At 36.7% G+C, this 26,605-nt stretch overlaps 2 protein-coding genes across 2 annotated transcripts in view; both read right to left on the reverse strand.

Annotated features, from left to right (window-relative positions):
• LOC114318971 (premnaspirodiene oxygenase) overlaps window positions 1-15,736 on the reverse strand; it is a 28,408-nt gene extending 12,672 nt beyond the window's left edge. The window contains exons 1-4 of the mRNA XM_082884487.1: window positions 15,420-15,736; window positions 15,274-15,333; window positions 11,568-12,570; window positions 10,683-10,775 (exon numbers count right to left, since the gene is read on the reverse strand). The gene's annotated coding sequence lies outside the window, so the exon portion shown is untranslated. The remainder of the gene's footprint in view (window positions 1-10,682; window positions 10,776-11,567; window positions 12,571-15,273; window positions 15,334-15,419) is intronic.
• Window positions 124-1,611, reverse strand: LOC114318969 (serine acetyltransferase 3, mitochondrial). The gene is given in 2 exon segments (XM_082884488.1): window positions 124-770; window positions 773-1,611. Coding segments are annotated over 2 exon segments (783 nt in total). The 5' UTR covers window positions 1,224-1,611; the 3' UTR covers window positions 124-438.
• Window positions 15,737-26,605: the final 10,869 nt, after the last annotated feature.

The following is a 26,605-nucleotide window of genomic DNA, read 5'->3' on the forward strand; positions in this document are numbered from 1 at the left end:
AAAACATAATTTGGAATATGCAAAGAACAAAAAATGTAAAGGGAATTTCATAATTTCCATTTCATACTCATAGCACAATGTGGTCATGGAACATAAGAGAGAACAATGTAAAAAACAATTATATGACAAGAAACATGTTTACTTGATACCTAATAATAATACATGGTGGTCTTGGCAACATTTTCCCACTATTTTAATGGCAAAAACAACATATACGTTATCAGCAGCTCAAAAGCATTTCTGTTTGCTAATAGGAGAACTTCAGCTCTCATTTAAAAGTAAAAACAAAAATCCAACTTCCTAGAAAGTAAAAAAGAAAGACTAAAGAAGGTTCAAAATATCGGCTAGGATTCCACAACCGCACCATATGGTAGGAATCTCGAAATATGGGATTTTCGAGGTACGATGATCATACGACTAGGAGAGTGAAATGAGCCTCTAAATAACATAATCAGACCATATATGTGAAGTATGGTCCATGGTGAAACTAGGAATCTTGTCAAGCCTAATTGGATTTTCCTTCCCTCCAATCAACCTAGCTGGATTCCCAACAGCAGTAGTCCTAGGAGGCACATCCTTCAACACCACTGACCCAGCCCCAATCTTAGCACCATCCCCAATCCTAACATTGCCCAAAACACAAGTACCTGCACCAATCAACACCCCATCACCAATTTTTGGATGCCTATCCCCACAAGCCTTGCCAGTGCCTCCCAATGTCACATTATGCAAAATTGACACATTATTTCCAATCACTGCCGTCTCTCCGCAACCACTCCGGTCGCATGATCGAGCAATATCCCCCGTCCGATCTTCGCCCCGGTATGGATGTCCACTGCAAGCATTTCAGATACTCTGTTTTGTATCAAAAGGGCTAAAATTTTCATCCCCCGTGTCCATAGCTTATGTGCAACCCTATGAGCTTGGATGGCAAGAAAGCCTTTGAAATTCAAGAAACAGTGCACATAACTAATACAAGCTGGGTCTCTCTCTTTCACTGCCCTCAAATCATCTTTAACAGCATTCATGATTTCTTGATCCTCTGCGAGCATCCCCAGGAAAAGATCATAGAGGGTACCACTGGGAAGACTCGAATCGCTCAGCTTCAACGAGAGATGATTGCCTAGAGCAGTTCCTAGGGAATCATGAGACAAGATTGAGGTAAAATAGTAGCTTGATAATATGGGTTCTTGATCAACGTCTGATCGAGCTTCGTCTTTCATTCTCAGCCACAGATCATCATCAACTGTTGTGCGCGAATGTGTGGTTTTCGGCTAATTTGGGGCAATGGGTTCGCAGGAAACATGATCGGGATAATTGGGTCTGCAGAATTTTGCGAAATTGAAGAGATGATCATCGACTTGGGACCTGTTTGGATCGCAAGAAAGTCTGTTTGTTTGAGCGGAATGGATACAAGCGGCCATATTTTGTTGTTTTGGAGGAGGGAAAATTGGTTCGTGTAGGAGTGGGGATCTGAAAATAAAAATGGACATACAGAAAAGTGAGGCGTGAGATAATGTAGGGGTGGACGAGTGATAAGCAGTTTTTATAGAGGAAGAGAGTTCGCCATGGATAGGGCTTAGAACAGATCTTTGACGGAAAGTGAAAATTTTCTTGGAAAATAGGGTTTATATTTGCGAATGTTCTATTTTGCGAAGTGATATATTGTGTGGTCGAGATTTAATGCTGAAAAATTGATGTGATTTGTCATTAAATCTCAACCACACAATACACCACTCTAAGAAACTTTAGGAAAAAAAAACTCTAGAGGATCCTTGCTCAATTTCTACAACGCAGTGGACCCCACGTCCAAAAAAAATTCTTTTCTTTAATTTTTTTTTCTTCCAATTTTTGAATGTTGCAATTTTTTATTTTTTATTTTTTTCCTTCCTCAAGTGGATGTGGAGCATCTCATCACAACTAATCTAGGGGTGTGTTTGATTGTACAAATTGGATAAGGAGGGATTAGAATTCATCGGTCTTAAATCCTAGACTGTGAATCTCTCGAATTATTTCGTTGGATTATATATGTATCCTGTGTTTATTTTTTTATGGAATTAGATGTCTGGAAATGACTATTTTTAGTGAATCTAATGTTTGATTAGACGGACTGGATAAGATAAATGAACAAAAGACTATTTTACTTTTTTTCAATTGTTTACTAAGTAATAGCAATATTAAACATATCTCTAATATTTTAATTATTTTAAGCTAGATTAAATAAAAATTTATTTTATTTTATTTTTTACACAATTAAATAAATTTATTTTTTAAAAATAAAATAAATAAAATATCAATAAAAATATATGTTATTTTTTTAATTAAAATTTTAAATAAATTTGTTTTCAAAAATAATAAAAATTAAACAATGAAATTAAATAAAACATCTATTAAATTTAAATAATGAAATTAAATAAAACATAAATAAAATTTTAAAATAAAACATCAATAAAATATTTTAAAAAATTAAATAAATAAAACATCAATAAAAAGTTAAATAAAATTATTTTATTTTTAAATTGTGACATTTAAATTTTATTAAATTTTATTAAATATAATCTATAATTAAATAGTAGATGGTCAAAATGGTCATTTTACCACCTAATCCTAACAGTGGATAGTCCCCCAAAAATTGTCTCATACCCCTCCTAGGATACAATAGTTCCCCATATGGAGGATAAGGAGTTCGGCCAGACTCCTTGTTTGGCGGACTAAAAAAAAAAACAAACGGCGGATTGGATGCTTCTCTCGGATTACAATCTGCACAGTAAATAGTCCCCCCCTTATCCCCAATCAAACACAACAGACTGGATAAGGAGGGATTAGAATCCATCGGACTTGAGTCCTGGGACTGTGAATCCCCCGGACTATTTGGTTGGATTGGATATATATCCTGTGTTTGTTTTTTCATGGGATTAGATATCTAGAAATGATTATTTTTAGTGAATCCAATATTTGATTGGACTGGATAGGATAAATGAACAAAATACTATTTTACCCTTTTTCAATTATTTACTAAGTAATAGCAATATTAAACATATCTTTAATATTTTAATTATTTTTAGCTAGATTAAATAAAAATTTATTTTGTTTTATTTTTTACACAATTAAATAAATTTATTTATTTTAATCAAATAAATAAAATATCAATAAAAATATGTTATTTTTTTAATTAAAATTTTAAATAAATTTGTTTTTAAAAATAATAATAATTAAACAATGAAATTAAATAAAACATCTATTAACATTTAAATAATGAAATTAAATAAAATATAAACAAAATTTTAAAATAAAATATCTATAAAAAATTATTTTAAAAAATTAAAAAAGTAAAACATCAATAAAAAGCTAAATAAAATTATTTTATTTTTAAATTGAGACATTTAAATTTTATCGAATTTTACTAAATATAATACATAATTAAATAGTAAAGGGTCAAAATGGTCATTTTACCACCTAATCCCAACAATAAATTGTCCCCCCAAAACTATCCCACACCCCCTCCCCGAGATAGTATAATCCCTCTACCGGACTCCATATCCGGCGGACTAAAAAAAAAACAAACGATGGACTACTCACTCTTTCGGATAAGCAATCCGAGTAGTGAATAGTCCCCCTCTAATCCCTCCAATCAAACACACTCTAGTGTGTGTTTGATTGGACGGACTGGATAAGGAGGGATTAGAATCCATCGGACTTGAGTCTTGAGACTGTGAATCCCCTCAACTATTTAGTTGGATTGAATATGTATCCTGTGTTTATTTTTTCATGGGATTAAATGTTTGGAAATGACTATTTTTAGTGAATCCAACGTTTGGTTGGACGGACTGGATATGATAAATAAACAAAAGACTATTTTACCATTTTTCAATTGTTTACTAAGTAATAGCAATATTAAACATATCTTTAATATTTTAATTATTTTTAGCTAGATTAAATAAAAATTTATTTTATTTTATTTTTTACACAATCAAATAAATTTATTTTTTTAAAATTAAATAAATAAAATATCAATAAAAGTATATGTTATTTTTTTTAATTAAAATTTTAAAAAATAATTTTTTTTAAAAATAATAATAATTAAACAATGAAATTAAATAAAACATCTATTAAATTTAAATAATGAAATTAAATCAAATATAAACAAAATTTTAAAATAAAACATCAATAAAATATCTATAAAAAATTATTTTAAAAAAATTAAAAAAAAATAAAACATCAATAAAAAGTTAAATAAAATTATTTTATTTTTAAATTGAGACATTTAAATTTTATTGAATTTTATTAAATATAATATATAATTAAATAGTAGATGGTCAAAATGATTATTTTACCACCTAATCTCAACAGTGAATAGTCCCCAAAAAATTGTCTCATACCCCCCAGAATACAATAGTCCCCCATATGGGGGATAAGGAGTCCGGTCCGGCGGTCTAAAAAAAAACAAACGGCGGATTGGATGCTTCCCCCGGGTTACAATCCGCACAGTAAATAGTCCCCCCTCTTATCCCCCAATCAAATACACCCCAAAGGTGCGTTTGTTTGGACAGACTGGATAAGGGGGGATTGTAATCCATCGGACTGTTAGTCCCGAGATACATTGTCCCCCGACTATTTGGTTGGACTGGATTTGTATCCTATGTTTGTTTAGTCATGGGATTAGATGTCTGGATTGGACTATTTTTAATGAATCCAATGTTTGGTTAAACGGACTGGATAAGAATAAACGTTCAAAAGACTATTTTATCCTTGTAATTTATAATTTTTATTTAATATATAATTTTAAATTTGTAATCTATAATTTATAATTTAACAACACTAAAAAAATTTAATTTATAACGCCATAATTTTTAATTTATTATTTTCAATTAAATTTAATTTATAATTTATAATTTATATTTTTTATTTAATATATAATTTTAAATTAACGACAATAAAAAAATAAATTTATTTAATATATAAATTAAATTTTTTTGAAAAATTTAATTTATAAGGCCATAATTTATAATTTATTATTTTTAAATAAATTTAATTTATAATTTATAATTTATAATTTTTATTTAATATATAATTTTAAACTAACAACACTAAAAAAATAATTTTAGAGAAATATGTAAATTTAATTTTTTAACAACACTAAAAAAATTAATTTATAAGGCCATAATTTTTAATTTATTATTTTTAATTAAATTTAATTTATAATTTATAATTTAATTTTTTTATTTAATATATAATTTTAAATTAACAACACTAAAAAAATAATTTATAAATGTTCAAAACACTATTTTACCCTTTCTAATTGTTTACTAAGTAATAGCATGGAGGGTAAAATGGACATTTCACCAAATAATCCCATGGGATACCAATCCCATGGTTTCTATCTCACACCCCTTATGGGATAGAATAGTCCCATATTTGTGGGACTAATAGTCCGGGGGGACTATTAGTCCGGAGTAAAATTTTACAAACAAACAATGGACTATTAGTCCGATGGGACTAATAATCCAATCCCACACCCTTATCCCTCAAAACAAACATGCTCTAAGTATATACATTTTATCTCACCTATGTCGAATCAAATTTGTGAGTTATTTTAAAAGAGAATGAGAATTAAAATATAACTCTTATTGAGCATGTTTGATTGAGTGGATTAGAGCATGGGATTAGGATTATTAATCCGTGGGTCCAATTATCCTATGTTTGTTTTAACATTTTGATTTAGGATTATTAATCCAATGGATAATTAATCCAACAAATTTGTAGGATTATTAGTAATGGGGTAGGGGTGGGATTATTAATCCAATAGATATTAATCCAATTGGATAGTGAATACCACACTAATTTAATATGATTATTAATACTTCACTATTAATCTTGTGAATCAAACATGATCATTATGTATAATATTTTGTCATCACAAAAAGTCCACAACAATTTTATATATATATATATTCCAAATATTTTTCCTTCGCTAGCAATTACTTATAGAGCATTGATAGAGACCCCCTCCAATCACCACCACTACCACCCCCACACACACATGGCGGGTGGTGATTGAAGGAGAAGGAAAAAAAAAATAGCAAAAGAAAAACTAGCCAATGAAAGAGAAAGGGGGTTAAAGGGGGTGGGTGAGAAAAGGAGTCTTAAACATTTTTGTTATTTATAAGTGTTAGACAATCTTCACTGTATTTAATTAAGTTAAATTCTGTTGTGTACAAAACAATAACAAGAATATAAAGAAATAAAGAAAATGAGAGAATTTGTTTGATTACAAAAATCAAACTCGAAGTAATAAATAAATAAATAAAATCACAGATTTTATTTTGTTACAAAAACAAAAATAAAATCTGATTAAATAAACAAATAAAAACAGAATAAAATTAAACAACTTACTTGGTTAATTTATTTGAATAACTTTTCTAATCAAGTCCAGTGTTTAACACTGTATCCTTAAGACAGATTCGTCCTCTCCATGGTGCTTTCAGAATTTGGATGTCTATCTCCCAGGATAAAATGATCTTATCAACGAATAAAAGCAGCACTACAATTTAATCGTTCGTCGAACACACACAGTGTTTACACTCTTTCTTTCAAAAATAAAATGCAGCAAAATGCAGAGATTTAAAGCAGAGGATGGAGTACGAAAATTGGAGTGAAATCCAAATGGGAGGCTAGTCTATTTATAGATGTAAAGGTGGCTCTTGGTTTTGAATTGAACAGATATGAAAACTGTTAGTTTCAAATTTAAACAGATTTGAATCTGTTGGGTTAATAATTCAAATAGATAAAAAATGGGAAGGGCTCTGTTTGGATGAACAGTAAATCCAAACCAGTTTAATTTGAATTCTGGTTTTATTTTAACAAAAATAAAATTAAATTCAAATATTTTTTGCCCAAAAAGATTAGTATTTGGCCGAACAAACCCGTTTCCAACCACGCATCCAGCCCGCCCGACCGGTGGCGGCGGCGCGCGCATGTGTGGTGATTTTTGGGTCCAATGGGTGTAGCCCATAACCTCTCCCTCTAAAACACTTGGGTACCCCTTGGGACACATCCCAAGTATCTAACCCAAGCCTTATAAACTCTTTCAAAACTTCCCACCAAATCAATGTGGGACAAGCCAATTTACAACCTTACGGAATTTCTACCAAAACTCTATTTCCATGGAGCACACTTTGGCTTCAATTTCTCATTCACTCGGTAATGGTTTTGAGCAACCAAATATATCACGTGAATCACAACGCGGCATAGAACGCGTTACCACTTTGACCCGAGTAAATCGACACTCGGGACCCACCTAAAAAATAGACCAAACTTGAGAAAAAATTCTGATTTTACCCAGAATTTTTCTACAATTTCCAACAATAAATGCTAAAACAGAATAAATAATCCACCAATTACTACACGCTATGCAGACTCTGTACATCTATTTACTTTCACTCAAGATCTCAATTTCTAGTAACGAGAAAAAAATAACATTATAAATGAAACTTTTTTTTGGGTATAATTCTGATATACACAAAGAGTTATATTAAGCATAAGAATAAATTTGTATCATGCACAAAGGATAGTTGTACCATCATAAAAATATATTATTTTTTTTCCACAGTTCTATTGAAATGTAATTTTTCCTAGTATAAATGTCTAAATGAAAAAAAAAAAAAATAAAAATTGGTCAATTTTGTCAAAGAATATTGAACAACAAAAATTGTGGATGGAGAAATATATTTTAAAAAATCTAATTATATTTTTTTGTTTTTTTAAATTTCCATTAACAAATCTCTCACAATAATTGAAGGTCCAAATAAGATTTTATTTTATTTTATTTTATTTTATTTCCCTTCTTTAATCTTCTTGGTTGGTGCAATGATTCTTCACTAGGAGATTTTAAATTATTATTTTCATCAAGGAGGAAACAACTTAATGACAAAATTGACATTGGAACCGTCATTAAGGCCAAGTTTGACGACTCCAATATATTCTATTTTTTTTATTTTTTTATCTTTTTTTTATCACATTATCTCTCTACTTTTCTGTACATCTTTTCGTAAAAAGATAAAAAGTACACTTATTTAAGTCATCCCAAACAACCCCTAAGAAGAGAATCCTTATTAAACTTTTAGGCTCTATAGTCTGATGTATTAGCATGCGTCACTCTTGTATACAATGTAGCTTTCGAAAAACAGTTGTGATAAGGACCTCCAGCACCCAAACACTCGCCGCCGCCTTGTGAGAGAGGGGGAGAGAAGGGGTTGTTTAAAGAGTTCTAAATAAATGTATTTTTTATCTTTTTAGAATAAAAAGTTAAGAAAAAAAATATTGATGTTTAGGTTAATTTTTTGATTTTTTTTTGAAAAAATATGTACTAAAAAATTATATAAAAAAGTGTGTAGGAAAAAATAGTGTAGTACGCTATACAAATTGGCAATGCAGGCGGCTTGGTGAATACATAAGAAAATATTGCCTCTTTTTTGGGCTTTGATTGACGGTGTTGTTCGGCACATAGAGGCCCACCACGGGTCCCTTTTTCTAATCGAAACCATTCAATGTGTACAACTCGTCGATTATTATATGTTTGTAAAAAATCACGTTGATTAGATATCGATAACTATCTGATCGTATTAGTTTTTTTTGTCAACTGTTAACTATAGCACCATTCAATTTTTATACAAAACTAATTTGATCATGTAGTTAAGGATATCCGATAGACGTGATTTTTTACAGGCATATAGTACTAGACGAGTTCTACATTTTCAACGGTTCAGATTATCAAAACGGGACTCATAGTGGGCCCCCACAGGCCCAACTTTACCATCTAACTTAGTAAATGTACACATGCAATTTTTTTTTCCCCTTTCACTGAAGCTGCCCTGACCAGTACATTGATGGGCTAAAAAGTTGATTTGTATTTAATATTTGTATATTAATTTTTTTATATTTTTTTTTAATGAATAGTGATAACTTTTTAACTTTTTTTTTTTTTTTTTTTTTTTGTAACTTTTCAACTTTTTAATTTTTTTCACACTTGCCAGACCAACCCTAAAACAAAAAAATAATAAGTAAATAATAAAGGATCATAAATTAATTAAAAATCGTTAGAATCAAAAATTTTAGACGTCTCAAATATTATTCTCACAAATCAACCGTATCAATTAGTCGTAGGACCCTCCCAGTCTGTGTCACTTTTGGCTTAGTGGTTGTGGTAGCTCTTCTTTTTTTGATTCAAGCTTGTGGTGGCTCTTCAAAATGCAAAACAGCAGACTCCTATTAGCTTACTGGAACAAGAATAAAATTAAATGAATATTTTATTACAATATTCATTGTTATATTTAATTTATTTAATAAAAAGACGTGTTAAAAATATTTTTAAAAAAAATTATTTTTCACATTAATTATTTTATTATTTAATTAAAACATCAATCAAATAAATCTGTGTCAACTGCTTTATTTCTTCTCCAATATCTTTCAATGGCCCCGTATTATAGAGCTGTGAAAAAGTATTATAACTTATAATCTAATAATTTATAACTTATACATGTGAACATAAGCTGATTTTTGACTTATAAATTAAGCTTGTCCTCCCCCACTCAAAGAATAAGTTGATTTTTGACTTACAAAAAGCTATAAGCTGTATTGTTAAACTGAATCAAACACATCAAAATAACTTAAATTAAGTTAAAAGCTGAAATAAACTGGAAATAAGCCCTACCAAACAGGACCAATGACCATTGAAACTTTATTTAATTGACTGGATCATTATTTCACAATCACTCACTCCTTACTAGATGCCCAAAAACCATTTTGGGAACATAGCAAAAACTCACGTTTTTGGACAAAATATCCAAAAACTCCAAAAACGCAAGTGTCAAAAACGCCAAAAAATTGGTTTGGCAAGTGCTAAAAACGCAGGTGTAAAATTACAAATTAAGGCCTATGAAAAAAAAAAAATAAATTTCTTATGTTGAGTAAGAGTATTTTGGTCATTTTAATTTTATTTGACATCATAAATAAATATTAAACTAAAAAGCAAAAAACTAATTTTTTACCAACTTCACAAATCACTTTCCAAAAAACTAAAAAACTTGGTAAAAAATCAAAAATCAACTTTTCAAAACACCCCTAGATTCATTGCATTTAAATCCTAATAAAAGTTTACACAATGACTGCACCAAGTGGTCAAGATACTTTATCCTTAAATTTATGATTTTTATTTATTTATTTTTTTAGTTCATTATTAACGGTATGTTACCATAAAATTTTTGAGATATGATTTCAATGCACTTATTATCAATACCATATAACAAAAATTTTGAAACATCAGAAACTTAGGACATTATTCATATAAAAGTGTGTGGAATTTTTTTTATTATAATAATTCAGAATATCTATCACTCAGTCCAATCCTATTAAGCTTGAATTATCTTGCATCTAAACCGTCGATAACTAAATTTGGCAACAGAGTAGCGACATTTAATCAATATTGGCACTATGTGGAAAACCATGAAATCTACCAATTCAATATTCTAAAAGATGTGCACTGAACTAGGAAATTTGTTTCCTGGCGTGGTTTTCAAAACAAAGCATACATTGATTTCAATTACCAAAGGGACTGTACTTGGTTGAGCATTTTTTTAAGAAATCAATTGTCTATGGTTTTCCTAGATAAGAAATCATAAGCTTACCTTCAAGGCTCAAAACCACAACATCATCCCTTCACCACCAGCCCCGCAATTGCTCCCTTAGCAATTTCTCAACCTAGATGTAATCTTTTGCACCTAAACAAATAAAATTGGTTATTAAAGCCTGAATTTTATGGACTCAGCCATCAAAAGTTTCAAAAAGTGAATAAAAGATGTCATATATATGTCATATATACCAATTAGGTGTGTAATCAAGAAATTTTATTTTGAGGAAATTGCAAATTAGTGTTAAAAAAGTGAAATTAATTGCAAAAATATAGTGCAAGTGGAGTATGTGCTCTAGTGCAAATAAGGCCACAGTTTTCACTTGCACCAAAGCACAAGAACACTTGCATCTCCATACTCAATGATTTACAAATCTCCCAAATTTTCTTCCATAGTAATTGTCCTTCAAAACTGCTCATATGGACATGGGCAACATCTTTAAAAACAAAAAAGAACTCAACATTTGCAACCAATATTTTAGTTATTCATTCAACAATATTCTCAAGCAACTCTTGTACAAGCATGACATGATACTACCACCAAATTAGCGGTTGTGCTTGCTTTTAAATTTGAAGAGAGCTTCAAATGCCAGTAGGAAAATATAGTGCTCTTTTTTAGCTATGATCAAGATCAAGATCAAGATAAAGACAACTGAACCAACTTGATAATTTGGCATTATTGCCACAAAGAAGAGCTTTCTCAATTTTCTTACACCATAGAAAAGATTGAATCAAAGATTAAGAAGTTTCAAACGTTCAGTTACATATCCATTGGAACTAGTATTTGAGTGTTTTTTTGCTTGGGCTGTATGAGGTGGAATTCTCATATACAGTTCTAAGAGTGGGTGTCTAACCTATCTCAAATAAAGAAGTGTGAACATACAGTGCTCATTGAAGCTGCAGCAATGCTTTCTCAGAGCTTGACTTCCACATCAACCCCGGCAGGAAGGTCAAGCTACATCAAGAAATCAATCGTTTGGGCAGTCGGGTATAGAATATCAATGAGGTGCTGATGAGTTCTGATCTCAAAATGGAACCTGGCATCTTTGTGGACGTGAGGAGATTTAAGTACACAATAAATTCCCTTCTTGGTTGGTGACGGCACAGGATGCATGGTCTTTGCATTGGTAGTCCTTGCAGCATCCATTATTTGCTTGCATGAATCCTCTATCAGTCACACCCAATATGACCTAAGTTTAATCCTAATTTTCTGCTTCGGTGCCATCTGAGAATGGGCAAAAAACATAATAAGACGACCGGAATGTCACTAAAACTACCGAATATTAAGAAAAAAATCTAAGAGATATATCTAATCGAAAATTTAGTTTCATTTAGTCTTGAACGATTTATGTCACGACCCCAAACCGCCCCTAGTAGTTTGGTGCCGTGATGGCCAGTAATCCGAGGTTACCGAAGGCCAATCTTACAAAATTCACACACATACAGAGTATAGATACATGGGGCTCTCAAGTGCGGAAGCAAAATTTAGAATACAAGTGGTCCATAAGAGCTGTGTATAAGTCAAATGAGATAGCAACCATTCACATATGGGTTATGACTTAATAACAAACAAGCAAAGTGCAAGTCATATTTTTCGTATTAGCAAAGGGCTCCACAAGCCGACATAAACAAATTGTACGAATTACAGGTTTAAATACACAGTCTGCCAGGTTGCCGACATCTTCTTTGCCGACATAACAATCATACAAAAACATGCATCTTGATCAAAACGCTTCTCAGCCGACGTGTTCGAAATACAAATATTACAAGTCGAGAAGCATGATTTTCAAGACTGCCGACATAAATGCAAGTTAAGCCGACATAAACAAGACCCAAAACAAGCTCCAGAAATCACATCTAGGCGTCACCGCCTTCTTGTTCATCACCTACATATATATAGAGAGGGTGAGCTTGGATACTCAATGAATGGTATAATAATAAAGGGGTTTGCATGAATAATAGCCGAAATCCTTTCAAAACAGTACAAGACAAAACTCTATATATATATAACAAGGAATGGACCTCGTCCATCTAACAAATCTTCACAGTTTCCAGAGATACGTATTAGCATCACATATTACAAATAATAACATTTCGGCAAATATGTCCACGCGGTAAACCGTCCGTGGCAAAGCAAGACAAAGCAAGATAGGCATTTCAAACGAGGGTGCTACAAAAGTTTAGAGTCCTCTAGCACAAGGGACTTTCAAGACAAGATGTGTTGCGAAAGTTTAGAGTCCTCCAGCATAAGGAACCTATGTTACAAAGGCCCGTAGCCCTCTAACACTAGAGTACAAATCAAGGGTACTGCGAAAGTTTAGAGTCTTCCAGTACAAGGGACTTTCAAAACAAGATGTGCTGCGAAAGTTTAGAGTCCTCCAGCATAAGGGACTTTCCGAGAAGGTCGTTCAAACAAATATAATACGAGATACGAAGCTAAGGACAATCATTCATGCTTAACAAATATCTTTCAAGACAAGCAAAGCAAAGTTTTTCAAAACATTGATAACATAACTTTATCAGAAATACCACTCACCTTGTTCTTCAAACGTCGGGGTCAGGGCAAGTCCAAGTCCTGACAAACACATGGCAAGGTCTATTGAATGCACTACTCAAAACAAATCTATCACACGTGCAAATGACTCGGCGTTCTTCAAAAACTAAGTCAAATCGAATCAAAACACAGTTTCTCATTCTGGAAAACACGCTGGGTAGTTACCAGGTCTGGGCCAAGGTCCCACACCTCCTTGCCGAGGTGTAGCCTCGATGGCCACATTCAAAAGTGAAGTCGGGAAAAATCTGGTTTCCCTCTTGATAAACATGAAGAACATGACCATGAAGAACTTGAAGAACATGGACATGAGGAAGATGAATGCAAAGATCAAAACTTGCTATACAAAAGTTGAGATTTCATGCTATAACTACAAAAACGTGGACCTGGGTACCCACACTCAAGGATCTTATCAAAACAAACACAAATGCATGAGCTTCGATGCAAACTTTCGGATCAAACGAGGCTTTTCTTCAAAAACACATGAAACCGTTTTCTCTTTCTAAAACTAACTTTAAATCGATGAATGGTGTGTAGAACAGGTTTGATCGCACAATGCAGCTAGATGATGAATAAGAACAACAAGAATAGGTTAAGATTCTAACCTCAAAACTCGAATCTAACGGCTTAAGCTCTAACGATCAAGCTTGGAAGTCGCCTTTTCTAGCTCAAACTTCTCTTCCTTCTAACTAGAGTTTTTCTCTCTAAAAAGGCAAGGTTGATACAAAATGATATGCCTCACACGCCAATCACTGACTTAATCCCTTTGCCGGGACACATGGCATCGACTGATTCGCTCAACTCAAAAAGGTGACTGACTTGACAAGACAAGACCAAGACAAAGCGTACTCAGCAAGTTAGGCGACACGAATACACCAGCAAGTAACGACATCGGCTAGCAACAAGACTCCGGCAATCAAGGGGCAAGGACATCGGCTTGAAAGGACAACACTTGACTAAACTGTGCCACACCCTGGCCTAGGTGTGCCACACCTCGGTCTAGGTCATACCATTCCAGGAACAAAATCACTCATGCAAGGATCAAGGATCTAGAACGCCTAGATATTAACATCTCGGCCCAGATGATGCACATCTCGGCCTAGGCAACGCAAACCTCGGCCCAGATGGTGACATCTCGGCCAATATGCCAGGGCGAAGATGGAGGTCAACCAACGGGGTTCCAAGATAGTTCTAAGTGACCAAGGTCTCGAAGGTGTCTAGGCTTAAGATGGCCTCGGCAACGTACCAGATGAGAACAAAACATGCAAGTAATCATTCAAGCAAAACAAGGCAAGATTGCAATCGCACATATTAAAACAAGATCATCCATAAATGTATGCAAGTATGACTAAGTCAAAATGAGGGTTGTTACAATTTACATGGACTTCAAAGATATTTGACTAAACAGATCGCCATCAAAAGCTTAAATTAAACAATTGACACTTATCCAATGCAAGACTATTTTAATGACTAGTTATTCTTTTTCAAAAGATTATCATATTGGATTTGTGGAGCCTAATTAGTATTGTACACCTCACCATGAAGTTGTGAATCCAACTTGGCAGTTAGTTGGTGGAGGGTTTGCAGGCGGCAGCCAGCCCGAAGGTGGGAGTTTTTGGGCTGTGAACCCTAACATATACATTGTTGTTTAAACAAGCAACCAATCTGTACTCTTTTCTTTTCTTTTTTCAATATAGCGAAACTAGTGTTACTAATCTTGCCGAACCACGTATCTATATATGTAATGCTTTTTTTATTTGTAATTGATTCTTCTTGCTATTGTGTATTTGTTTAATTCCTCAACATATCACCATTCTTCTATTCTTATCAAATGTAAAAACATGTGTAATCTATTTTTCATAAAATTTGAGAGACAAATGTCATTTAGAGCAAGAATCACAATCCCATTGCAAATGGTTGTGAAGCTTTTACCACCCAAATGGTTGTTTTGGGATCTATTTCTACATAAAAACATAATGTCATTCTTCCTTTCAACTTTTCTCAGCAACCAAACAGAGCATAAAGGGAAAAAGATTACCTTCTCAGCATCGGCCCCAATACTGAGCGGCGACGAACCAGAATCCACCAATCCTCCAATCTGAACATCCCCAAATTAACATTAATCTCCTCAAATTCAGAGAAACATAGAGTATTTCATGACACTAAATTAGAAGAATTACAAACCTCAGGCGCAGAAGAGTCAGGACCATCTATGGTTTCTTGGGAATCCAAGACTTCAGGTGCAGCAAAAACCCTAATAGTAGATGATCGAGAGGGTTTTAGGGCTTTTAGCGGTGTATCAGTTGAGGACAAAGAGAGAAGAGAAAGCTTAGGCTTGACAGCAATGGCGGAGAAATTGGATGATTATGGTGATGGGAATGGTGACGAATTGTAGCAGAAAGTGATGAAACAGCCATTGATTCTCTCTCTGGTATGCAACAGTTTCGCAGTGTTATCCAAATGTAAATTTCTTTTTTCCCTATTTCAATAATTTTTTAAAAAAACAATTTATTTGGACCAAAAATAATATTTAGATAAATTAAAAAATATGTATATCGAGTCTCACAAATTTGATATAATACATTAGATTTTTATTTTAATTTTAAAATATGTAGTAATATTTTATCTTATTTTTATTAATAGTGTATATGAAATTAATGTTGTTATCTAATTTATATTGAAATTCATATTTTCACTTTTATGTTTACGTACCCTATGCATTATTTCTCTTAGTTTTAATCCTATTAAAATAGAGGTTGTGTAATAATGCTAAACTTGTGGTATTTATTATATTTTTTTCTAAATTTAAGAGTGGTTAATGTAATTTATAAAAAATAAAAAAATAAATTGAATATTATATGTTCTAGACAATATTTTTTTTTAACAAAAATGCTATAAATCTTAAATTTTTTATCAAATATTCTCATGAATGTAAGTCTCACACTCATGTGAGTATTTTGTAAAAAAATTTATAAACATTGCTTTTTTTTAATGGCGGTGTTTAGCTTGGCATGTCTTGCAAAATATTTTCTAGTCAAAATAATTATTTTTTTCACATTTGATTTTTGTCATATATACAGAAAATAATGTCTTTTGCTTAAATAAATAAAATGTATCCAAAATTCAAGAAGAAAAATCTCACCAGATTCAATGCGGCACTAAGATTTTAAACATGTATATAAGAATTTGGACAAATTTCATCTACAGTTTCTATAATTTGTTTATTATGTTAATTTAATTTTTATAATTTGTATAGCTTAAATTTTTTTTTTAAAATTTTCATGATTTGTTAGTTTAGTCTAATTGATAAATTCTGTTTAGAAATTAGATTGAAATAAAGAGACAACATATTTTATTTACTCATTTCAAAGCTGTTAAGCCGTAATCCAATTTGAAATTATTCATTCTCTTTTAAATATACCATTTTACTCTTAGTTTCTGTTTATTTTCTTAAAGGAATATTATCTGTGGGGATGTATTTTCTGAATACCAACACGTGGCAAGGTGACGCCGACGTGTCAGCCAAGGTGCCACGTGTCCTGGTTGTGACGCCGAGGTTATCTCGGCAAGGCCGAGGTTATCTCCGAAGATATCGGAATCCGAGATAAGAGGATAAAAGATAAGGGACAAGAGTCCTGGGATAAAGAGGAGACTTTAGTTAGGATGAGGATAAAACTCTTTGGGAGTTTATCTTTATCTCTTGTGAAATCCAAAGTAAGCACTGAATAGGAGTCCATAGAAGTCAGGCTTATAGTAGGACTGGGATTGAGTTAACTATAAAAGAGAGGCACCCCTGTGGGTCTAAGGTACGCACCCTGTGGGTCTAAGGTACGCAGTTTTATGCTTTGAGTAGTAAGTTTAGTACTTGAATATCTTTGAGAGAGATACTGACTTGATCGTCGGAGTGCCTCCGGATAGAAGAGCCACCGCCGGAGTCTTTTCTTTCTGTTACAGGTTAGTTGAAGCCATCTATTCTGCCGGTACTCCAGCTGATTACTAGGCGGGCAGTGTGGTCAGAAAATCACCCACACAATTTGGCGCCGTCTGTGGGAAACTTAGAAGAATAGATGGCCAGTAACGTACAGAAGGAAAACATTGGGGGCGACACTCCTGCTAGGAGTGGCAGACCAATTGACCTTGACATTGAAGGGGACAACCACAATGCAGAAACTCATGGCCAGGGCCACGGAGAGAGAGACGTCGGCCAGGAGGGCGACACTTCGAAGAGGCCAGACCAAAGCAAGTACTATAACGAAGATAACCTTCAGGTATGGAGGGATAGGTGACTACGGAGGGATGAGGAAGTAAAATAATTAGCAAACAAGTTGGCAGACCTACAGTCGGTCGTCAACTTCATGATGCAAAATAATGTCATGCAGCCACTATACCCGCTGTAGGATACGCCGATGCCAGCAACTAATACCCAGAAGGGAGGAGGAAGAACAATCCCCGAAGCCCCTCAGCAAACCAGGAGTGGAAGGCACTCTCACCGAACTTCTAGGGAAGTCGGACGAGAGGAGCCGAGACGAGAGGAGTCCCGAAGGACGTATCACACGAAGGACCCAGAGCCCAAAGAACATCGGCATATTCAAAGGCAGGCGCTCTGCTTTGACACAACACATGAAGAGAGATCAAAACGATCCCACCACGAGGCCGAAAGTAGTGTACCAAAGAGATTGAAGTCCAGAGATAGCTGAGCTCCAGAGAGAAGCAAAAAAGACTTGAGAGATTATCTCAAGAGGAAACAACAGAATGCTGAAGCCGAGGTAACATTCCCGGTTAAGCCGAGGACGCCATTCTCGGTGGAACTGGACAAATTTCAAGCACTAAAGAGGTTCAGTATGCCGAGATTCCAAATATATGATGGTAAGTCGGATCCCAACTTTCACGTTGGCCTATACCTAAATTCAATGGCGTTGTATAGTGGGAACGAGCCGTTGCTCTGCAAAGTATTCCCCTCATCCTTCGGGGAAATTGCATCAGATTGGTTCCATAAACTACCGAAGGGAAGCGTAAAGACTTGGGAGGGCCTGGCCGAGATGTTCGTGGTCAGGTTTGTGACAAATAAACTTTAGCCCTTGAGGGTCGACGTACTAATGGCTTTAAAAATCGCCAAGGATGAAGGCCTTAGGGCCTACGCAAAAAGATACTACGAGGTGTTCAATCGAATACCTGATTGCAACCAAGAGGTGGCGGTCATGTCCTTCAAAAAGGGCCTGAAAGATGACTGCCCACTGCGGAAATCTTTGGCAAAAACATTGCCAAAAAGCATGAAAGAACTCATGGCGAGAATAGAGAAGTACGCCAGAGCCGATGAGGATACGTCGGAAAATAAAGAAACAAAGCAGGAGAAAGGAAACGGCTCGCCGAAGCGAAACCGAGGTAACAACGGACCGACCAAACAAGAAACGGACTTGAAGGCGAAACAGACAGTAACGACTATATTCCGAGTCCCGATCCACAAAGTCTTGGATCAAATATGAAACCAACCCTATTTTAGAGGACCAACAAGACACCAGGGGAATTTATGGGAAGAAACGTCGGTAGGCATTGTTCTTACCACAATGAAGAAGGACACCCAACTTAGGGCTGCAGAGCCCTAAAAGCACACTTAGAAGACTTGGTAAGGCAATGACATCTGAGGGACCTTGTTGATGAGGCCAGGACTAGAGAAGAACAGGCAAGATTGCCTCAAGCACCAGTAGCTCTGCCTCCCCCAGCTCAGCAACCACAGTTAGGAGGACCACGGGTGGTTAACGTAATTCACTCAAAGGTGAACGAAAATGACACGCGAGGGGAGACCCAGAAGGTAAAACACCTGCAGCACGTGAACCAGGTTGGACATAAACGACCTCGGCCTGAAGAATGCAAGGGACTGACGATAGCATTTACTGAAGCCGACCCAGAGATGGTCCAGCATCCCCATAATGATGCCTTGGTAGTATCCCTCCAGGTTGGGGAGTGCCAAGTGAAACGCATCCTGATTGATCAAGGCAGCTCTTGAGACATCATGTACGTTAGATGTTACAAAGAGCTGGGCCTTCATCCTGATGACTTGGAGCAATCAAATGGCCCGATGGTCGGCTTCAATGAAACGCCGACATGGCCACTGGGCGCAACAAGCTTGGAAGTACAAGTTGGCACTAAGAAGATCAGGACAGAATTCGTGGTGATTGACACACCTTCACCATATAACATCATCTTGGGAAGACCATGGTTGCATACAATGGGGGCAGTTCCTTCAACATTGCATCAACTACTGCGGTTCCCAACAGAGCATGGGATTGAACAAGTCAGAGGAGATCAACTACAGGCAAAGAATTGCTCCATGGCAGCAATGAAATCCATCTGCAACATTCGAGAACCAGAAAAGGCAGAAATTGAAAATAAGGACGTAGAAGTCCTAGAAGACGTCGGCAAAGAACCAGCCGAGAAGAGCGAAGAAACGCTAAAGAAAATCCTTGTCCAGGATGGAGACGAAGAACGCTTTTTTCTTCTCGGCTCAGGCTTAGCCGAAGAAGAGGAAAAAGAGTTGGAGACTTTTTTAAGAGCCAACATTGAGGTGTTCGCCTGGACACCTTACGAAATGCCTGGCATTGACCCCGAGGTCACTTGCCACAAACTGAATGTCAACAGATCGGCAAAACCTGTGATTCAACGAGCCAGAAGACCGACGTTAATGCACGTCGAAGCAGTAGAAGAAGAAGTGGACAGACTTCTGGAGGCCAGGGCCATCCGAGAAGTTCATTACCCGACATGGCTATCCAACACAGTAGTGGTAAAGAAGAAAAACGGTAAATAGAGGGTCTGTGTAGATTTCACAAGCCTAAACAAAGCTTGTCTCAAAGACTGCTTTCCTCTACCCAAAATTGACCAGTTGGTAGATGCCACATCTGGACATGGAAGGGTGAGCTTCCTGGACGCTTACAGAGGATACCACTAGATTGCCATGTACCCCCCAGACGAGGAGAAGACAGCGTTTATCACCCCAAAAGGACTGCATTGTTACAAGGTAATGCCCTTTGGGTTGAAAAACGCAGGAGCAACTTACCAAAGGTTGGTAACCAAGATGTTCAAAAATCTGATTGGCCAAACAGTGGAAGTCTACATTGACGACATGGTCGTGAAGACCAAGGATCCAAGGGGTTATCTTGCCGACCTAAAAGAGGTCTTTGAGATACTCAAAACATACCAGCTCTAACTCAACGCATCGAAGCGCGCGTTTGGAGTTGGATCAGGTAAATTTTTGGGGTAACTGGTAACAAGAAAGGGCATTGAGGCCAGCCCAGATCAAATCAAGGCCATCCTAGAGTTGAAAAGCCCAACGTCGGCAAAACAGGTTCAGATGCTTACTGGAAGGGCCGCCGCCCTAAACAGGTTCATCAGCAGAAGCTCAGACAAATGTAAACCCTTCTTCAACCTGGTGAAGAAGGCCACGGACTTCCTATGGACTGAGGAATGCGAGGCCGCTCTGGCCGACCTAAAAAAGTACCTGACCACGGCTCCAGTCCTCTTAACACCTGAATCTAAGGAAGAACTGTTTTTGTATTTGGCAGTTTCAGAACATGCAGTAAGTGCAGTGCTAATCCGAGAGAAAAATGGGGAGCAAAAGGCTGTTTACTATGTAAGCAAAACCTTGGTCGATGCAGAAACAAGGTACCTACCACTAGAGAAATTAATGCTAGCCTTAGTAATGGCTTCAAAGAAGGTGAGCCATTACTTTCAAGCGCACAAGATTATAGTGCTGACAGAACACCCACTGAAGTCCTTGTTACAACAAGGAGACTTAACTGGAAAAATAGCAAGATGGGCTGTGGCCTTGGGCCAATATGACCTGGAGTTCAGGCCGAGAACAGCAATTAAAGGCCAAGTTTTGGCTGACTTCGTGGCCGAATTCATGCAAGAATCCATCAAACATCAGGCTCCGTTGAGCCAAGATGAACAATGTCCAAGCAAACAAGGAGAAGCCCAGCCAAAGGCAAAATAACAGGAAAAACTCAGACCCTGCAGCATTTACATCGGTGACTCCTTTCGCCTGTTTGTCGATGGGAGTTCAAACCGGCAAGGAGCAAGGGCAGGAGTGGTGTTGATATCTCCTGATGGGGAGATATTAGAACAGTCTATTTGATTGGGGTTCAAGGCCTCAAACAATGAGGCAGAATACGAAGCACTGATTGCAGGACTAAAGCTAGCAATAGCAGCAGAAGTAGATGAGATAATAATTTTTTGTAATTCACAACTTATAGTAAATCAAACAACAGGAGAGTTTGCAATCCAAGATGAGAGGATGTCGACATACGCAAAAGAAGTCATCAGGCTGGCAGCCTTGTTTCGCAATTGCTGACTTCTTCAAGTCAGCCGAGATGATAACAACCATGCCGACACGTTGGCCAACTTGGCAAGCTCAATACAAACTGAAAAAACAAGAACAATAATGATTGACTATCTGTCAAGCCTGAGCATGGAACAACCGATCACAGAGCAAGAAGCAATGTGTGTGGACTTGGGTCCAAGCTGGATGGATGCAATTGCTATATTCCTAAAAGAGGAAAAACTACCAGGAGACCATAAGGAGGCACACAAGGTCAGATTGAAGTCGGCAAGATTCAGTCTGATAGCGGACGAACGTCTCTACAGAAGGTCCTTTACTGGACCCCTTTTAAGGTGCGTATACCCTTTGCAGGTTGAAAATTTTCTATACGAAATTCATGAAGGGATTTGTGGAAGCCACGTTGGAGGCAGATCGCTAGCTCATAGGGCCATTACCCAGGGGTATTGGTGGCCCTACATGCAAAAAGATGCCGAAGCATATGTGAAGAAGTGTGAACAATGCCAGAGGTTTGCACCTTTGATACACCAGCCGGCTGCTGACCAGAACCCTGTATCCAGTCCTTGGCCATTTGCCCAATGGGGCATGGATCTCGTTGGGCAATTGCCTCAAGCAACTGGACAAAGAAAGTACTTGCTGGTAGCAACAGACTACTTCACGAAGTGGATAGAAGCAGAACCTCTTGCCAAAATTCGAGATGTGGACGTCAAGAACTTCATATGGAGAAACATCATCACCAGATTTGGCATTCCAAGAGCAATAGTTGCCGACAACGGAACGCAGTTTGACAGCAAACTCATCAAGAACTTCTGTGCAAAATTCAAGATAAAAAATTACTTTTCAACACCAAGTTTTTCCCAAAGCAATGGGCAAGCAGAAACATCCAACAAAGTAATTTTGGATGGGATAAAGAAGAGGCTGCAAGCAGCAAAAAGAAAGTGGGTGGACGAGTTGCCCAATGTACTCTGGGCATATCGGACTACGCCGAGAAGATCAATAGGAGAAACCCCATTTGCCATGGCTTACGGCACAGAAGCAGTTATCCCACTGGAGATCGGCATCCCAGGGATCAGAACCCAGGGAGTAGAGAATGGGACTAATGACATACTTCTAGCCCGAGATTTAGATCTCTTAGAAGAAAGAAGAGAGAAAGCTGCAATTCAGCTCGCAACATACCAGCAGCAGCTTGCTAGAGCTTACAATAAGAAGGTTAATCCAATGGATTTTCAGGTCGGCGACCTAGTCCTAAGAAAAGTTGTTGGCAGCAAGAAGGACCCCAGAGAAGGCAAGCTTGGACCAAACTGGGAAGGACCCTACAGAATCACTTCGGTATTGGGCAATGGAGCATATCGACTTGAAGACAGTGAGGGCAAAGCATTGCCAAAACCTTGGAACACTTGTAATTTGAAATATTTCTATCATTAGATGTCCCTTGTTATTTTTTACCGACATCAATAAAATTTTAGCAGAATTCTCCAAAAGACTTGTGAATTGATAAAAGATACATAATGATTGTTTCTGAATAATGAGAACCCAAGTGGAACTCAGGTTCACATTGGGGGCAAAGAGAAGACAGTAATACTTAACGCTTGTTGAAATTTGTAGCAATTTACAAGTTGAAGTTAAGCTGAGATAATTGTTTATCTTCACTTGTTGAAATTTATAGCAATTTACAAGTTAAAGTTAAACCGAAGTAATGCTTAACGCTTGTTGAAATTTGTAACAATTTACAAGTTGAAGTTAAGCCGAGATAATTGTTTATCTTCACTTGTTGAAATTTCTAGCAATTTACAAGTTGAAGTTAAATCGAAGTAATGCTTAACGCTTGTTGAAATTTGTAGCAATTTACAAGTTGAAGTTAAGCCGAGATGATTGTTTATCTTCACTTGTTGAAATTTGTAGCAATTTACAAGTTGAAATTAAGCCAATATATTGCTTAGCATTTGTTATAACTTGAGAAAAATTTATAACCATTATATGTTTATCTTTGTTGAAACTTATAAGCAATTTACAGGACAAATACTTGCCAAGATAAATTATGGGGTGGCATAACCGAGGTATGTTACCCCGAGAAGATTGCACAAAGAAGAAAGAGTACATACGATATATGCAGAATATTCTAAGTATAGAATCATACGAAGACAAAGAAGAAAAGACAGGATTACAAGCATTCAATAAAAGAGAAAAGTTGCATTAACATTCAAAGTAAAAAGGAGGGCACATCGGCCATACAAAGAACATACATCCTTCCCTAAGATAAAGAAGCAAGAAAATACAAGAAAGAAGAAGACTTAAAGCTAAAGCTCCTCCTCTCCAGATTGTTAAAATTGAAGATCAGATACCACCTCGGCCTCCTTCTCTGCCGCTATCTCGGCGTCAATTTCTTGGAGAGTTTCTTCAACAGTCTTGACCTCAGAAGGGATGTCGGCTGGTGCGATGTCGGGAATAGCTTCTTGGATAACCTCATCACCTTCCTCATCCTGAGTCAAGTCTAAGACTTGTTCATTCTGAGGAGGGGACTTGGCCCCATCAGCATCTTTTGACTTTCTGACCAAAGCCTCATCCTCTTCCTCATCGGCATCCTCAGACTCGGATTCGCCGATGTCCTGACTTGAGGGTTGGGCTAGAGGGAAAGGAAGAGGAATATTGTCGGCATTTCTCAGAGGCGAATCCTCAGGGACATTCAGTTTTTTCAGAAGAGACATCCAACTAAGGGTGAAACCCTTGTTGCATGCCTGCTTTACTTGAAGTTCATAGGCCTCAGTAACGTCGGCCATGCCTTGATTATACGCCTTTTCATCAGCGTCTTTGATTTCAGCTTCTTTGGTGGCCAGGGCCTCCTGAAGGTCTTTCTCAACTTGGGCCATTTTTTCCTCGGCCTCTCTCCTTTGAGACTCAGTCACCTTTCTGATAGCCTCAGCCGCCTCAGCTGCCTCAGCCTTCTCTTCGGCATTATTCTGAGCTTTAATTGCAGCTTCGGCTTGATCCTCCAGCTTCTTCATTTTTGATTCAAGGCCCTTATTGATCTTTTGAATAGAAGAGAACTCCCTCTTCATGTTGACCAGCCTTTGCCAATTCTCAAAGGACTGCATTGAGAAAGAGTGGGCATGCTGTATGGCCTGAAAGAAAATAGAGGTATTAGAAAAAATTTAAAGTATGAAAGAGGAAAATTACCAATTAGAAGACATTTACCTGAACAGAGTGTTGAAGCATTAGGGCGTAATTTTCATACTCGCTAAAACCAACATTACGCTCCAAGTCCCCTGGTAGAAGCAGAGCTGTACTGAGTGCTACGCCGACATTTATATTATCGGCACTGTCAGTGGACAGGACTGGCTTGTCCTCCAGAGTAATTTTTGGAGTCCAAGGGGCGCCGCTCTGTTTGGACCCCGAAGTCGTCGTGGAAGAAGACCTCGGCTTTTTGGATTCTGGGGATTCTGATGGCTGTGTTTCAGAGCGCCTCTTCCCAGCAGCGGGTTGAGGTTTGTCGCTCTTAGCCAACTTTGATATAGGCAAAGCATCCTAAGACTCAGTCTGAGAAACTTTCACCTTCGGTTGAGCTTTCTTAATTCTTTTTGGTTTTTCTAGAGGTTGGGTTTGTGTTGGTTATTTGTCAATAGATGATGGAATGTTGGCTAGGAGGTTTTTAGCAACTGGCTTTGCGCAACCCATCTCGGCTGCAAGAACAAGACGTCGGCGACGCTTTCTTTGGGATGGTGGAATAAAGTATGGCGCCGAGGTCGACGGCTGTTTTGCTGGGTCAGAGGTTGATCCTTGGTCTGTTCGCGATGATGAAGCAAATGGAAGAGTTGTAGCAGAGGGAGGAGATGAGCTCTTCTTCTTCTTTTTTCTGGGGACGTCGGGGAGAGCTGATTTGTATGTTGGGATGAAGTTCAGAAGCAGGGGTGCCTTTCGCTTCTGAACTGGTAAGTCCAGTAATTTCTTTAAATCCTTGCTGGGAACAAAGGATTGACGAAAGTTTTTTGGTGGTTGACGAACAGCTGCAAGAAGAACAGACATCAAAAACAGACAAAGTATTTAAGACTTTGAAAGAAAACAGGCAAAGCTAAATGCTGGGCTCTTACCCTTGCCCTCTAAAACTGATCGGGGAAGAGGGTAGAGATGGATGTCCTCGTCTGGAGAAAACTCCCAATTTCCCGAGGTAATAAGATAGTCATCTCCAACCCCCTTGTTGGAGTCTGGGAGGTCGGCTATGATTTTGAATTCTGTAGACTTCGGCTTAAGATAGTAAATGAAGCCTTTTTCTTTCAAGTTAAGGGCACACATGGTGTAACAGTACTGTATATCGGCTAGGGTGATCCTAACGTTTTCTTGTTTAGTTAAGGCGATAATACCAAAAATCACTCGATAAGAATTGATTGCCAGTTGCATGGGGTTCAACTTATAATAATGAAGGATCTCGCGAAAAAGGATGTTGAGTGGGAGTCGGAGTCCACACTCAGTAAAAGCTACAATGGGAAGGGGCATGGCGTTTTCTGTAGGCATGATGGAGTCATCATCCCCAGCCAGTCTCAGATGGACATCGGCAGGGATAAAGAACTCCTGCCTAAAGTACTCAAGTTTGGTCGGGGTATCTACCCTATGTCTTCACATACCCATGATATCGGCCTGAATTAGAAGGGTTGAAATTCAGAAAGAAGATGTTTCTTATTGATGGGACCTCGGCAAAAACTTAGGTTTATGCTGGTACAGAAATTTGTAAGGAATGTTTCAGTTTTGCCCTAAATCGTGGGTTCTACAAACAAATCCCAAACCTAAAGCTATGAAGATGAAGATCAAAGGTACAGATCTGGAAAAGATACAAAAAATAGAAAACAAAAACAAAGTTTCAGAAACAAGAATTGGGATGGGCTATCAAGAACATGAAGAATACAAGAGTATATAGCCAAGAACAGTGGCAAAAGTGCAAAGAAGTGGTGAAACGGTGCGTGTGTTCAAAATATGGGCAAAGGCAAAAATCAGGGATGAATGCATTCAGATGAACGATTTATGAATTAAAAAAGCTTAAAACAGTACAGTA

This window comes from Camellia sinensis, chromosome 8 (assembly GCF_055761805.1).
Source record: "Camellia sinensis isolate YWXY chromosome 8, ASM5576180v1, whole genome shotgun sequence".
Taxonomy (NCBI): Eukaryota; Viridiplantae; Streptophyta; class Magnoliopsida; order Ericales; family Theaceae; genus Camellia; species Camellia sinensis.